At 57.2% G+C, this 12,733-nt stretch overlaps 1 protein-coding gene across 1 annotated transcript in view; it reads right to left on the bottom strand.

The window, feature by feature from the left end:
• Positions 1-231: 231 nt before the first annotated feature.
• The window catches only part of KCP (kielin cysteine rich BMP regulator), a 34,917-nt gene continuing 22,415 nt past the window's right edge, over positions 232-12,733 (bottom strand). Inside the window, exons 22-40 of the mRNA XM_030932766.1 lie at positions 12,263-12,439; positions 10,741-10,826; positions 10,402-10,492; positions 10,181-10,263; positions 9,990-10,083; positions 8,566-8,739; positions 8,255-8,337; positions 7,482-7,602; positions 5,302-5,381; positions 4,995-5,094; positions 4,367-4,455; positions 3,989-4,091; positions 3,756-3,898; positions 3,283-3,455; positions 3,088-3,199; positions 2,892-2,993; positions 1,931-2,095; positions 856-1,162; positions 232-679 (exon numbers count right to left, since the gene is read on the bottom strand). Coding sequence (XP_030788626.1) covers positions 411-679; positions 856-1,162; positions 1,931-2,095; positions 2,892-2,993; positions 3,088-3,199; positions 3,283-3,455; positions 3,756-3,898; positions 3,989-4,091; positions 4,367-4,455; positions 4,995-5,094; positions 5,302-5,381; positions 7,482-7,602; positions 8,255-8,337; positions 8,566-8,739; positions 9,990-10,083; positions 10,181-10,263; positions 10,402-10,492; positions 10,741-10,826; positions 12,263-12,439 — 2,552 coding nt within the window. The 3' untranslated portion in view covers positions 232-410. The remainder of the gene's footprint in view (positions 680-855; positions 1,163-1,930; positions 2,096-2,891; positions 2,994-3,087; positions 3,200-3,282; positions 3,456-3,755; positions 3,899-3,988; positions 4,092-4,366; positions 4,456-4,994; positions 5,095-5,301; positions 5,382-7,481; positions 7,603-8,254; positions 8,338-8,565; positions 8,740-9,989; positions 10,084-10,180; positions 10,264-10,401; positions 10,493-10,740; positions 10,827-12,262; positions 12,440-12,733) is intronic.

Genomic DNA, 12,733 nt, shown 5'->3' with positions numbered 1-12,733 from the left:
TACACAGAATGAGCACAGGGCTAAGACCAGGGCACCAGGGTCCTCCTTCTACCACTGCAGGGTTTCCCAGACAGCACCAGGGAGTGGCTGGGTGGGGCAGCCCAGGCATGCAGGTGCAAGGAGGGTGCATGGTGCTATGATTCTGGGGCCATTGATCACTAGACCCCATGTTCCTGGCAGCCCAGCCTCTGTCCCAGCACCAGGAGAAAATACACACACACACAAGGAAGCCTTCGGGCAGGCCTAGAGTTTACTGCTTGTGACTCAACACGGCAGGGGTCTTTGCAGGGCAGGGGCCCAGGCTCCACTGTCCAGGCAGGGCATTCTCTCCACAGCCCTGACCAGGGTGGGAACTGCTTGCCAAGGGGAGGCTCCTGGCCTGACGAACCCTGGTCAGGCACTGTCCTCGCTCAGGGTGTCTCCTGGGGCTCCCGGCTGAGGCTGGGCCGAGCACCAAGTGGCTGGTCTCCAGTGAGCAGGACTTGGGGACAGGCCTCGGGTGGGATGCAGTGGGCCTCGTGCTCTACCAGGCCTGCAGGGCACTGGCAGCCGGGCATGCAGGGCCTCACACAGTGAGCTGCTAGCTCCCCCAGGGGGATATGCTGATTGAAGCAGGTGCGGGGACAGGGCGGGCCGCACTCATCAAACACGAAGCCGTGCTCCAGGGGGCAGCCTACCACTGCGGGGGGTGGGGGGAGTGGGAGGCAGGGTTACCGAGGGACCTGAAACTGCCCCAGTAGCTGTGCATACCACTGTGAGACTCGTCGCACCCACCCTGGACCCACCCTGAGCCCACCAGGCTGCCCTTCTCTGTGCTGACCCTCCCCCAGCCTGCAGCGGGCATCACCCCCTCACCACACAGCGTGGGGCCTCGCCAGGTAGGTGTCACTCCTGCCTGGCGACAGTGACTGGCGTAGGCTTCCAGGGCATCGCAGAGGCAGGCATCAGCGGAGGAGCCAGGGCCACAGGCACACAGGTCATACACACAGGCGGCAAAGAAGGGCTCCGGTGGCACCACAGCATGGCAGCGACTGAATGGGGAGGACTTCAGCACCCCACACCGGGCATTGGCCTCACGCCTGGCACGGTAACCTGCTGCCCGGCACGGATCCATCTCTCGGCCTGCAGAACAGGGCCGGCCAGGCCCCAGCCCCTCTGAGACCTGGGTGGGGAGAGCAGCCCTGATGTGACAGCACCACTGGCAGCTGGCCTCTACATGCCATGCTCTTCAAAGCACTTCCCACCCAGTCATTTGCTTTAGTCCCCAAAACCTCCCTAAAAGAACGCAAAGGAAGTACTGTCTACCTTCTTTTTGTCCCCATTTTACAGATGGACAGACCAAGGCCAGAGTAGGTCAGCACTTGTCCAAGGTCACACAGCCAGTGAGTGGCAAAGCAAGGCTTGGGGGTTCAGGTGACGAGACCTCTTTTTTTTTTTTTTTTTTTTGAGACAGAGTTTTGCTCTTCTTGCCCAGGCTGGAGTACAGTGGTGCGATCTCAGCTCACTGCAACCTCCGCCTCCTGGGTTCAAGCGATTCTCCTGCCTCAGCCTCCTGAGTAGCTGGGATTACAGGCATATGCACCACCAGGCTCAGTTAATTTTGTATTTTTAGTAGAGATGGGGTTTCTCCATGTTGGTCAGGCTGGTCTCAAACTCCCGACCTCAGGTGATCCGCCCACCTCAGCCTCCCAAAGTGCTGGGATTACAGGCATGAGCCACCGCGCCTGGCCAACGCGGCCTCTTTTAACAAGCCACCCTATCTTTCCAGCACCAAGACAGTCAAGACGCCTACACACCTCCCTGAAAGCCCAAAAGCCTATCTTGTGTGACTTCACCCCCTTTCCCCGCTTTCCATGCCAGAGGGTTGCTCTGAGACTCATGCTCAGCTGCGTCTTCCCTAATCCCCATCCCCGGTTCCTGTGCCACTCACCTGCCAGCTATTCCCAAACGCAGCCTCCGTGGGCAGGAGCAGCCCCTCAGGGCCCTGCAGATCATCCTGGGCAAAGCCGTTGAAGTTCCCACAGAGCCCACAAGTCCGGCCCTGGTAGGAGCCAGGCACGCTCACCTCCACCTGGGACTGCCCGTCCCACAGCACCTGTGTGGAGAGGCCTGGGACTGGGGAGCAGGTAAGGACAGGGGCCTGAAGAAGCCCAGGGTCCATTATGGCCCCAGGCACTGTGTTCAGCGCGGCCAGTGCTGCAGGGGAGGAGAATGGACAGGTGGAGGCTTCCCTTGGAAGAAACACAGCCCTAGCCAAGGCCAAGTGGATACATTCTGTGCCAGCCCTGGGCAAAGACAGATGACAGGAGGAGCTGCCCACAGCTCCTGCATGAGGGCACCTTCTCCTGCCGCCATCCCTCAACTGGGCCCCACGTGAAATGCAACCCCCTTCCAGGGATTCACTTTCTCATGGGCATTCCGGCCATGCAGAGGACAAAGCACAATTAGGGTTCAAATTAGAAGTGTATACCCTTATTCTATGAATTTACAAGTTGTGTTTCTTGCTGGGGGCAGGGGGCAAATTACTCCTTCCACATGAGAGTTGGAAGGAACCTGAGACACCCCCCAGGAGACTTTAGCTGACATCCTCCCCACTGCCACTGACCCTTCCCATTCCCCACTTTACAGATGAGAAATCTGAGGCCCAGAGGAGGCTGTTGGTGACTTAAGAGGCTGAGTCAAGATTAGAAATCAGATTCAGAACTCAGAACTCCTCTGACTGCCCAGGGAGATCTCTGACTGTGATCCACCTCCCCTCACAGCCCTGCACCCCACTCCTGGCCTCTTTTGGCCAGGAGGTAGCTGGCATCCCCACCCCCTATAGATACAGAGGCCTAACCAGGACTGAAGCTCCCAGCAGACAGCCCACCCAGACTCGCCCTGAGCCGCACCTGGAGCCCGGGCTGGGTATGCAGGATCACAGTGTGTCCTCGCAGCTCCACATACAGCAGCGGCTCCTGCAGGAAGGGCAAGGCCACTGGGCGCCCATCCACCTGGAGGATAAAGGAGGTGGGAGGAGGGGTGATGTCGAGGCGCATGGGTGGACAGCATGGGATCCACCTTCCTCTGCTCATCGGCTTTGCTCACAGTGACTGCTCCGCCCTGCAGCAGCCGCACGGCCACGTCTCCCAGCAGCACCGCCACCTCCTGGGTCCAGGCCACGCCGCTCCGGCCCCGGTCATCATTGGTCACGTGCACACTGTGGGCGGGAAAGTCCCAGGTGCCAATAGTCAGCAGGGCTGGGTGTAGGGGTTGGGGAGAAGAGAGACAGGGGATGCACACCTGAAGTCCCCGCTGTGGCAGTCCTTGGCCAGCACATAGCTGCAACTGCCCTGGAAGTGCAGCAGGCGGCCGTCGAAGGTGCAGTAATGGGGGTCTCCGAAGGCCATGCAGGAAGCTGGCCGAGGCAGGCAGCGGGGGCAGCAGCTGCCAGGACTCAGGGCAGGGGCCTTGTCCTGCATTCAGCCCCAGACACTGTCAGACACACCACCCTCCCCGCCATGCCTCTCGCAGACCCTCCCAGAAAACCAAGCATCTCCCAGGAGTCTCCAGGGATCTCCAGGACTCCAGCGCCCGGGCTCCCTGCAAGCAAGGTCAGGGCACCACTTTGTGGTTGCACTGGGAACAGCACTGTCCCCAGCTCCCAGCTGGCTGCAGGAGCCCAGCCTCCCTCTCTGATGCCTGATCACACCAGGATGGTGGTACCATGTGCCCCCACCCTGATCCTCCCCACCACCTTAGATTGTGGTACTCACGGGACCACACGAGAGCGGCGAGCAGCGCCGGCTCTGGCAACGCACGGTGCCCGCCATACAGGAGCAGCTGGTGCAGGCGTCCACAGTCCAGTGCTCTCCAGAGGCCACCTCACGGCCCTGGTGCACGCAGGACTGGGTGGGAGCTGAAGGGATAGGAGCTGGGAGGTCAGCTGCCCCTCCCGCATGCCCAGAAGGTCTGACTTACCCCCTCCCCCATCATCCTAGCTGCACACCTTGGCATCGCTCACAGCAGCTGTTGGCCTGCGGCACCTTTGCCCAGCCATGGGGGCAGGAGAGGGCCTGGCACTCCTCGAGGTGGCACTCCACACGGCCCCGCTGAGGATAGACATCATTGTTCTGGGGTTTTCTGCAGGGCCGGAGTCCCTGGTCTCATGCTTCTGGGGGCATCTGGGCATGGACTTCTGCCTGCCCCTCCCACAATAAACTCTTCACAGTTCAAGTGAAGAATGAAATCCAACCTTCGGCTCCGTGCCCTGGTGCAGGGGTGCCCTTGCCCCTTAAAGACCCCATATTTGCTGGTGGAGTGTTGGACACTTCTCCCTTTCTCCATCTGTGAGATCCTCTACCCTCCCAGACCCAGCCCAGCTCACATGACAGGTGCAGGCAATGCACGCATTGCTGGGGTCCCTCCAGCTCTCTCCATCTGCCACTCTCCGGCCCTCAGCCTCCAGCACACATTCTGAGGAGGAAGACATGGGATGGGCAGGCACTGTCCCTCCAGCTGTATCCTCCCTCCTCAGAGCTTACCCCGCATTTCATGGCAGGAAAGCACCCACTCAATTTCCCTACCACCCTGATGGTGTTGATTTCTTCAATCAATATCCACAGGGCCTATTAGACATCAGGCCTCGCATCAGTGCTCGGGATGTCTCTAGGGTCCTAGGAGCCCAAAGGGCCAGAGGCTGGAACCCCACTCTGGGCCGGCTGCCTGCTCAGCAGTGCAATGCCCTCTTCATGGGCCTGGAGATCCCAAGCCCCCTGAGAGGCATCAGGCCAGACCTTGAGAATCTAGGCTTCATCTCAGCTTCCCCCTGCCTCATGGGTCTCTTCTCCACCTCAAGAACAGCCCCCCTCCATTTCTAGAAAAGAATGAACCCTGTATTCTTTTCTTAAAACCGAGTACAAACCCTGGGCTGCCCACTTGGACCATGAATGTCTCCCCTTCCTGTCTTCCCCCGGGCTCCTCTCTGAGGGTGGAGGCCAAGGCTGGGCACTTACCCTGGCACACGGGGCAGCAGCTCCCAGGGGGAGTGTGGCGCTCTGAGAGGGGACAGCTGAGCTCAGGACAGGTCTGGTGGATGCAGAGCCATGTCAGGTCCTGCCCATGTGAACACAAGAGGTAGAGAATGGCGGATCTCAGGGAGCTGGTGGAGGAGTAAGGCGTAGTCATGATGTGACAGGACAAGTGGGCAAATGTCAGGGTGAGTGGAGAGCCCCGGAGCTGCTGCGGGAGAGGAGTGGCAGCCACAGCCCACAGAGAAGGAAGAAGAGGGGCTCTGTGAGTCCCCAAGGCAGGAGGGCTCACCTGGCACTGGCACGTGTAGCAGGGGTCTGGGGGGGCTAGCTCAGATCCCAGCAGGCCCTCTGAACAGTTACTCAAAGCTTCTGTGAAGACAAGAACCCAGAGTAGGGGACAGAAAAAGGGGCGCAGGGCTGGAAATCCCAGCTGTCCCCATGCACCGTGTCCCCAGATTTCTAACTTGAACTCCTGGGCATACCCACATCCCAGCACCTTGACTCCAGGGAGGACAAGTTCTCTTTCTCTTTAATTCAGTCACGTTCACATGTTTTCAAAGAAACTTTGCTAGGTTATTATGTGGGGCCGTGTAGGGGTGCAAAGTGACTGGAAACAGACCAAGTATGGCTTCCTTAGCCTGAGGTCACTAAGAATGGCCAGCCTGCGGCCGCTCTCCCTCCCACTCTCTGTAATACAGTGTGGCTACAACAGCGCAGGGAAGCACACAGCCAGGCATCCTGAGTTCGAATCCTGATGCCAGCACTCAGTGCCTGTGCTCATTAGGTTAGATTAATCCATCTATCTGAGCCTCAGTTTCTTAATCTGTAAAAAGAAATTAATACTTCCCTCACTGGGTAACTGTGAAAACAAAGCAAGAGACTTTATTAAGAGCACCAGGTACAGTGTGTGGCATGCAGTAGGTGCTTAATAAATGTTGGTCTTCTTCCCTTCCCCTGAAGAACCCCCTAGCAAGTGTTGACCTCCCTGCTGGATGGCAGGGATGACGGCACAGCATTACAAACATATTTAATACCACAAATTGTACACTTAAAAATGGTTAGGATCATACATTTTAGTGTCTTACCACTATAAAAAAATAAAAAAATAAAAAATAAAAAAACAGAAAAGCCAGCGCAGTGGCTCACACCTGTAATCCAGCACTTTGGGAGGCCGAGGCAGGAGGATCACCTGAGCTCAGGAGTTCAAGACCAGCCTGGACAACATGGTAAAACCCCATCTCTACTAAAAACACAAAAAATTAGCCAGGCGTGGTGGTGCATGCCTATAATCCCAGCTACTCGGGAGGCTGAGGCAGGAGAATTCCTTGAACCCAGAGGTTGCAGTGAACCGAGATTGTGCCACTGCACTTCAGCCTGGGCGACAAAGCGAAACTCTGTCTCAAAAAAACCAAAACCCACATCAAAAAACCAAACTGGAGAAAACAGGAGGATTATCATTTTAAAAGAGTATGTTTTTTCTTTTTTGAGACAGAATCTCACTCTGCCACCAGGCTGGAGTGTAGTGGTGCAATCTCGGCTCACTGCAACCTCTGCCTCCCGGGTTCAAGCTGTTCTCCTGCCTCAGCCTCCCGAGTTGCTGGGATTACAGGCGTGTGCCACCACGCCTGGCTAATTTTTGTATCTTTAGTAGAGACAGGGTTTCACCATGTTGGCCAGGATGGTCTCGATCACTTCACCTTGTGATCCTCCCGCCTCGGCCTCCCAAAGTGCTGGGATTACAGACGTGGGGTACTGGCCCCGGTCTGTTTTTTGTATGTAAGGATAACTAACATTCACCTGTATTGCAAAGGTAGTCTATCATTTCAGTGCTGGTATAGGACCAGAAACAGAAAAAATTTCCCTTCACAACAAATGTAAAATGGCTGTGTCGGGTAAACCACAAGTATTAAATCCAGGAGACAGAAATTGGTCATCTTTCAATATTTGTAATAAAAATAAAACTGTTTCTTTACTTACTTTTCCCCCCGATCTTAACAAATCTTTACTCTAAAAAAAAAAAAATGCTCGCCCACCCCTGTGACTGGGCCACCCACTGCCTGTCTCGCCCTCGCGTCTCAGCACAACTGTCGCCTTGCAGCGCCACCTGCTGGCCAGATGCTCCATAAACTGCACTCAGCTGTGGAGAGGCAAAGGGTCCCTGGCCAGCTTCCCCAGTTCCCCTAGGGATGGTGCAGCCCTCACTGGCCTGGTATGGGGTTCCAGAACAGTCCACTGGAGTCAGGAAAAATCTGGGGCTGGCGGAGGGGTGGCATAAAACATAACTCATATCTCATCTACCTCCCCCTGACCCCAGGGAGTGGGGTGTGCACAAGGACGGAAGCCACTTCCCCAACTGCCTGTCTCTGCCACCCGGCCCAGCAGAGGCAAGGAGGTGTGGGCCCAGGGCCCCCTCCTCGCATTTCCCCTTCTGCCCCAGGCTTCCAGTACTAGGCTCATCCCTGTACTCACGGGCACAGGTCGGACAGCAGTGCTGGGGCCCAGGGGGCAGGAGCTGGCTTGGGGGGCAGCCCACCAGGCTGGGACACTGCCGCCGGTGACAGCGAAGGCTGGGAGGCCCCTCAGGCTGTAGCTACAAGAATGAGTGAGCAGTGGTAGGTCCCGGGCCACAAAAACCCAGAGCTGCCCTTGGCGGGGACTTCCGGCTCCTCCCTCTGCCTGCTGCAACCTCTTCCAGGACGCATCTTGGGCCCTGAACTCCAGGCTGAAGAGAGACTCAGAGTCTTCTAGACATGCTCCTCACCTCATGCCCTAGTCTCCGAGATGATGTCTCCTTCTCCTTTCAGTCACTTGGGCCTGAGCCCTCATGTGACCTTTGATCCTCCGGCAAGCTCATGCCATCCTCCTCCCCAGGCCCATGGCTTAGTCCCCTGGCCTGTGATGTCATTTGCCTGCTCCAAGCCCTTCCAGGGCCTTGCAGATAGAACCTCCACAACCCTAGCCACGTCCCAGGTGGCTCTCCGGCCATACACACTCATCCTGCACTGCAGCTGGGGGACCACACATGACCTCCTGCACACTTGGAACCTGGGCTCCTTGTCTAAACCCAGACCTCCAGGCCCTGTTGGTGTCAGCCCTGCCTTGTCTCCTGGCCACAGGGATACACTCGTCTGGCCCCCAGAGTGCCCGCACCATGAAGTGACCAGCTTGACTGGGCCTCATCCCATGCTGCCCACTCCCCACCCCTCGAGGTGCCCTAGCCCCTCCACTGAGCCCTCACCTACCTGGCAGATGCACACTTCACACGGGTCTGCTCCAGGCTGGAAGCTTTCCCCGGGCTCGTACTTCCGGCCCTCATGCTCACAGTCTTTGGGGTGAGAGCAGAACGGGACCAGGGGGCCTTCAGGTTGGCAGCGAGGCCAGGGTGGAGTCGTCTGTCCCCAGCCTCCCCCTGACCCCAGGGAGTGGGGTGTGCACAAGGACGGAGGCCACTTCTCCAACTACCTGTCTTTGCCACCCAGCCCAGCACAGGCAGGGAGGTTTGGGCCCAGGGCTCCCTCCTTGCCTTTCCCCTCCCGTCCCAGGCTTCCAGTACCAGAGCATCGAGGACAGCAGTCATGGGGCCCCTGGTGGGGCTGGGCGCAAGAGCTGATGCACTGGATGCGTGCACAGGTGATGACACCCTCGTGACACACGCAGGAGGAGCAGGCACTGTCGGGGGGCACCCAGCTACTGCCTTCAGGGTGCTCTTCCCCATGAGCCAGGCAGCCTGTGGTGCAAGGTGGGCAGGCACGAGCTTGGAGGTTGAGATCTGGACATCTGCCCCTGGCCCCCCACCCTCAGTGATCAGCTAGGCACGTGGCTGCCAGGAGTAGTGGATTTGCAGGGATATGGCAGGAAGGCAGGATAGGGCAGAACTCCTGTCTGTTGTGGAGGGGAAAGGCACTGGGTGGGGTTCAGAACACCTGGGTTCTAATCCTGTTCTGTTCCTGCCTGCTCTGAAGACCAAGCTCCAGGCATCGGGCACTACCCAGTGCAGCCCGCACCGGCCACAGTACCTGGCATGTAGCAGCTGTGTCATGAATGCATGTGGACCAGGTGAATGGCTCCATCGCTAACTGTGTGCCCAAGGTAACTCAATCTCTCTGAGCCTCAGTCTCCTCATCTGTTAAATGGGGATTTCCTCTGTCCTGCCTCCCTCACAGAGCAAGTGAAATGCTATGACAGTTCTGTGGTTCTGTAGAAACAACACCAGGCTGGGCAGTGTGTGGGGTGAGGGGGCAGTGGGCAGGGCGAGGGGGCAGTGGGCAGGCTCAGAAAGGCTTAAGTTCAGAGCCAGATGGCCCAAGTGCCCATCTTGGCTCTGCCACCTTCTCTACCTCTCTGTACCTCCACTTTCTCATCTGTAAAATAGGAGGAATAAGAGTACTTATCTGGTAAGGTTGTTGTGCTGATTAAATGAGATAATACATGTAATGTGCTCAGGGCCTGGCACATGCTACCTACTCACTGAATGTCAGGTATCTTGATGATGATGATGATGATGATGATGATGATGATGGTGGTGGTAGTGATGATGATGATGATGATGATGATGAATGGGGTGTGGTTAGAAAGAGGGGCAGCTTTTTATTTTATTTTTGAGACAGAGTCTTCTTTGTTGCCCAAGCTGGAGCGCAGTGGTGCAAATGCAGCTCACTGCAGCCTCAAACTCCTGGGTTCAAGTGATCCTCCCGCCTTGGCCTCCCAAAGTGCTGGGATTGCAAGTGTGAGCTGCTGCACCCAAACCAAGAGAGGCAGCTTTGAGGGAACTCTAACCAGCACCTGGAAGAGGGATGGTCTGGGCAGTCCAGGACAGGGAGAGGTAGGAGAAGCTGAAGGTGGCAAGGGTGTATGCAAGCACCAATTGTGGGGGCAGGGAGGTGGGAGAAGAGCTGGCTGAGGGGAGGGAGGTGGGGTGGACAGAGGGACATAGGGCCAAGGGGCTGAAGCAAGGGGTAGGGCTGGGGGCAGCCATACCTCTGCAGCGAGGGCAGCAGCTCCCCGGCTCGGTGACCTGGAGCTGGCAGGGAAGGGGTGGGCACCGCAGCCGCACACAGCTGACCTGGCCAGCCTGTAGGAGATGCAGAAATACTGACTTGCTGCCTAGACTGGGGCCCAGAGGTGCTATGGTCCAGCCATCACTCCATGCCTCCCACCTCCTGCTATACCTGACAGCGACACCATTCACAACTGCCTGCTGCTCCCTCAAACTCCTCCCCATCCTGGTGCTCCCGGCCCTGAGAGACGCAGCCTGTGGGGGACATACCTCCTGGGTGGAGGGCCTGTACCACCCTGCCCTGCTCAGCCCAACCTTAGGCCTGGCAGGAAGGGAAGGGGGAGGCAGAGGTGGGGAAGGGCGTGGGGGCCGGGCACGAAGAAGGCAGCTCACTGTGGCAAACAGGGCAGAAGCAGGGGCCTGGAGAGGGGTGGGGGCAGAGAGCTGGGGGACATGGCTTCTTCTGGCAGCGCATGGAACCTTCCTGGGAGAGAGAGGCCCATCACACCCTCAACTGGGCTGCACATTTCCCCAGGGCTGGAGCCCCTGCTGAGCCTGCAGGGGCCCAAACACCCTCCCTTGGCCCGGGAGACCTGAGCCCAGTCCTGTCCCATGAGATGTCAAGGGCAGAGTGTAGCCCTTGCCACCTGAGTGGAGGAGACAGCCTCTTCCTGGCCGGAGAAGAGGATCAAGGGAGGAAAGGTTACCAAAGTCCCAAAGGGGCTGCCTCACCTGGCAGGTGCAGAGGGAACAGGCAGGGTCAAGTGGGTCAGGAAGGGTCTCTCCGGAGGCAGCAGTGACGCCATGGTAGTGGCATCCTGGCAGAGTGGGGAGTCCAACAGAAGAGCTGCCATCAACAGAACTGCCACTGTCACACACACACAGCCCCTTCCCCCTCCACGCATACTTGCACACAGCCACACCCACACCCACAGCCACACACACACATACACATACCCACATACATATACATACCCAGGTACACACACAGCCACACCCACAACCACAGCCACACACACACATACATACCCAGATACACACACAGCCACACCCACAACCACAGCCACACACACACATACATACCCAGATACACACACAGCCATACCCACAACCACATACACACATACATACGCAGACACACACACACACACAGCAGGGGGGAGTGCAACAGAAGAGTTGCCATCAACGGAACTGCCACTGTCAGCCCCTCCCCCTCCACACATACGCACACAGCCACACACACACATACACACACCCACATACACACATATACCCATATACACACAGACACATACACATACACACATATCCAGATACAGCCACACATACACTTACACACAGAGCCACACACACACAGACACATACACATACAACCACACACACACGGCCATACACACCCCCACATACACACACAGATGCACAGATACCCACACACATACAGAGATGCCCCCTACATACACACACCCACACACAGGCACACACACACACCCACACACCCACATACACACACAGCCCCCCGCACACACATACACAGACACAAATACAGACACACACACCCACCCACATACACAGCTACAGCCATACACACACACACAGGGCCACACACATACACAGCCACACAAACACACATATACACACAGTCACACATACACAAATACACACACAGCCACACACACAGATACACACACAGACACACATACAGCCACACACATACATATACACAGACACACATACACACACGGTCACACACACAGAGCAACACACACACATACACAGATACACCCCCACAGAGCCACACACACACACACACAAACACGCACACCCAAACACACAGGGCAACACATACACAGCCACACACAGATACACACATACACACACACAGCCACACACACATAGAGAAACACACACAGCCACACTCACAGCCACACATGGCCACACACATACACACAGAGCCACACACACACAGAGCCACACTCACAGAGCCACACACACACAGAGCCACACTCACAGAGCCACACACAGCCAGATGCACACACACAAACACACACACAGAGCCACACATACACAGAGCCACACATACACACAAACACACAGCCCTGCCCGGGACCTCTATCAAAGGTCAGGGAGTCGGAGAGTGAGAGGAAAGTATGGTGGAGCGACAGGCAGTGGGAGGGCTGGGAAGAAAGCGGAATTGGTGAGAGAGGTACCCCTGGGAACCCCAGCAGGAGGAATGGAAGGGCAGGTGTGGCCCTACCCTGGCAGGTCGGGCAGCAGTGCCCAGAGGGGATGAGTGGGTGGCTGCAGCCCAGAGGTTCACAGGGCCGGCGGCCGCAGGTCACGAAGCCTCCAAGGCAGGTACACAGGTTGCAGGGTTCTCGGGGATCTGGGAACTCCTGGTTACTCAGGTAGGACTCCCCCAGGTACTCACAGCCTTTCAGAGAAGAGACAGAGAGGCCGAGGGGAGGGACATAAAGGGATGAGAGCACAGCGGTGGTAGGCTCTGAGCTTGGGCCTGTTATGCGTCCAAGATCTCAACGATCTAGAGTAGGGGGTGGGGGTCACAGTCCAAGCCCAGGGAGCAAAGCAGTCGTGAGGGACGTGGGGTTTGGATTGGCCAAAGGGCAAATTTTCTCCCCTTTGTCCTGCAAAAAACCTTCCTGTTTAACTTGCAGAAAAACACCCACAAGCAATCTGCTGCCCCAGGATTAAATACTCAGCAGGCCAC

The sequence above is a fragment of the Rhinopithecus roxellana genome, chromosome 6, assembly GCF_007565055.1.
Source record: "Rhinopithecus roxellana isolate Shanxi Qingling chromosome 6, ASM756505v1, whole genome shotgun sequence".
Classification (NCBI taxonomy): Eukaryota; Metazoa; Chordata; class Mammalia; order Primates; family Cercopithecidae; genus Rhinopithecus; species Rhinopithecus roxellana.
This window is presented reverse-complemented; position numbering and strand designations above follow the sequence as displayed.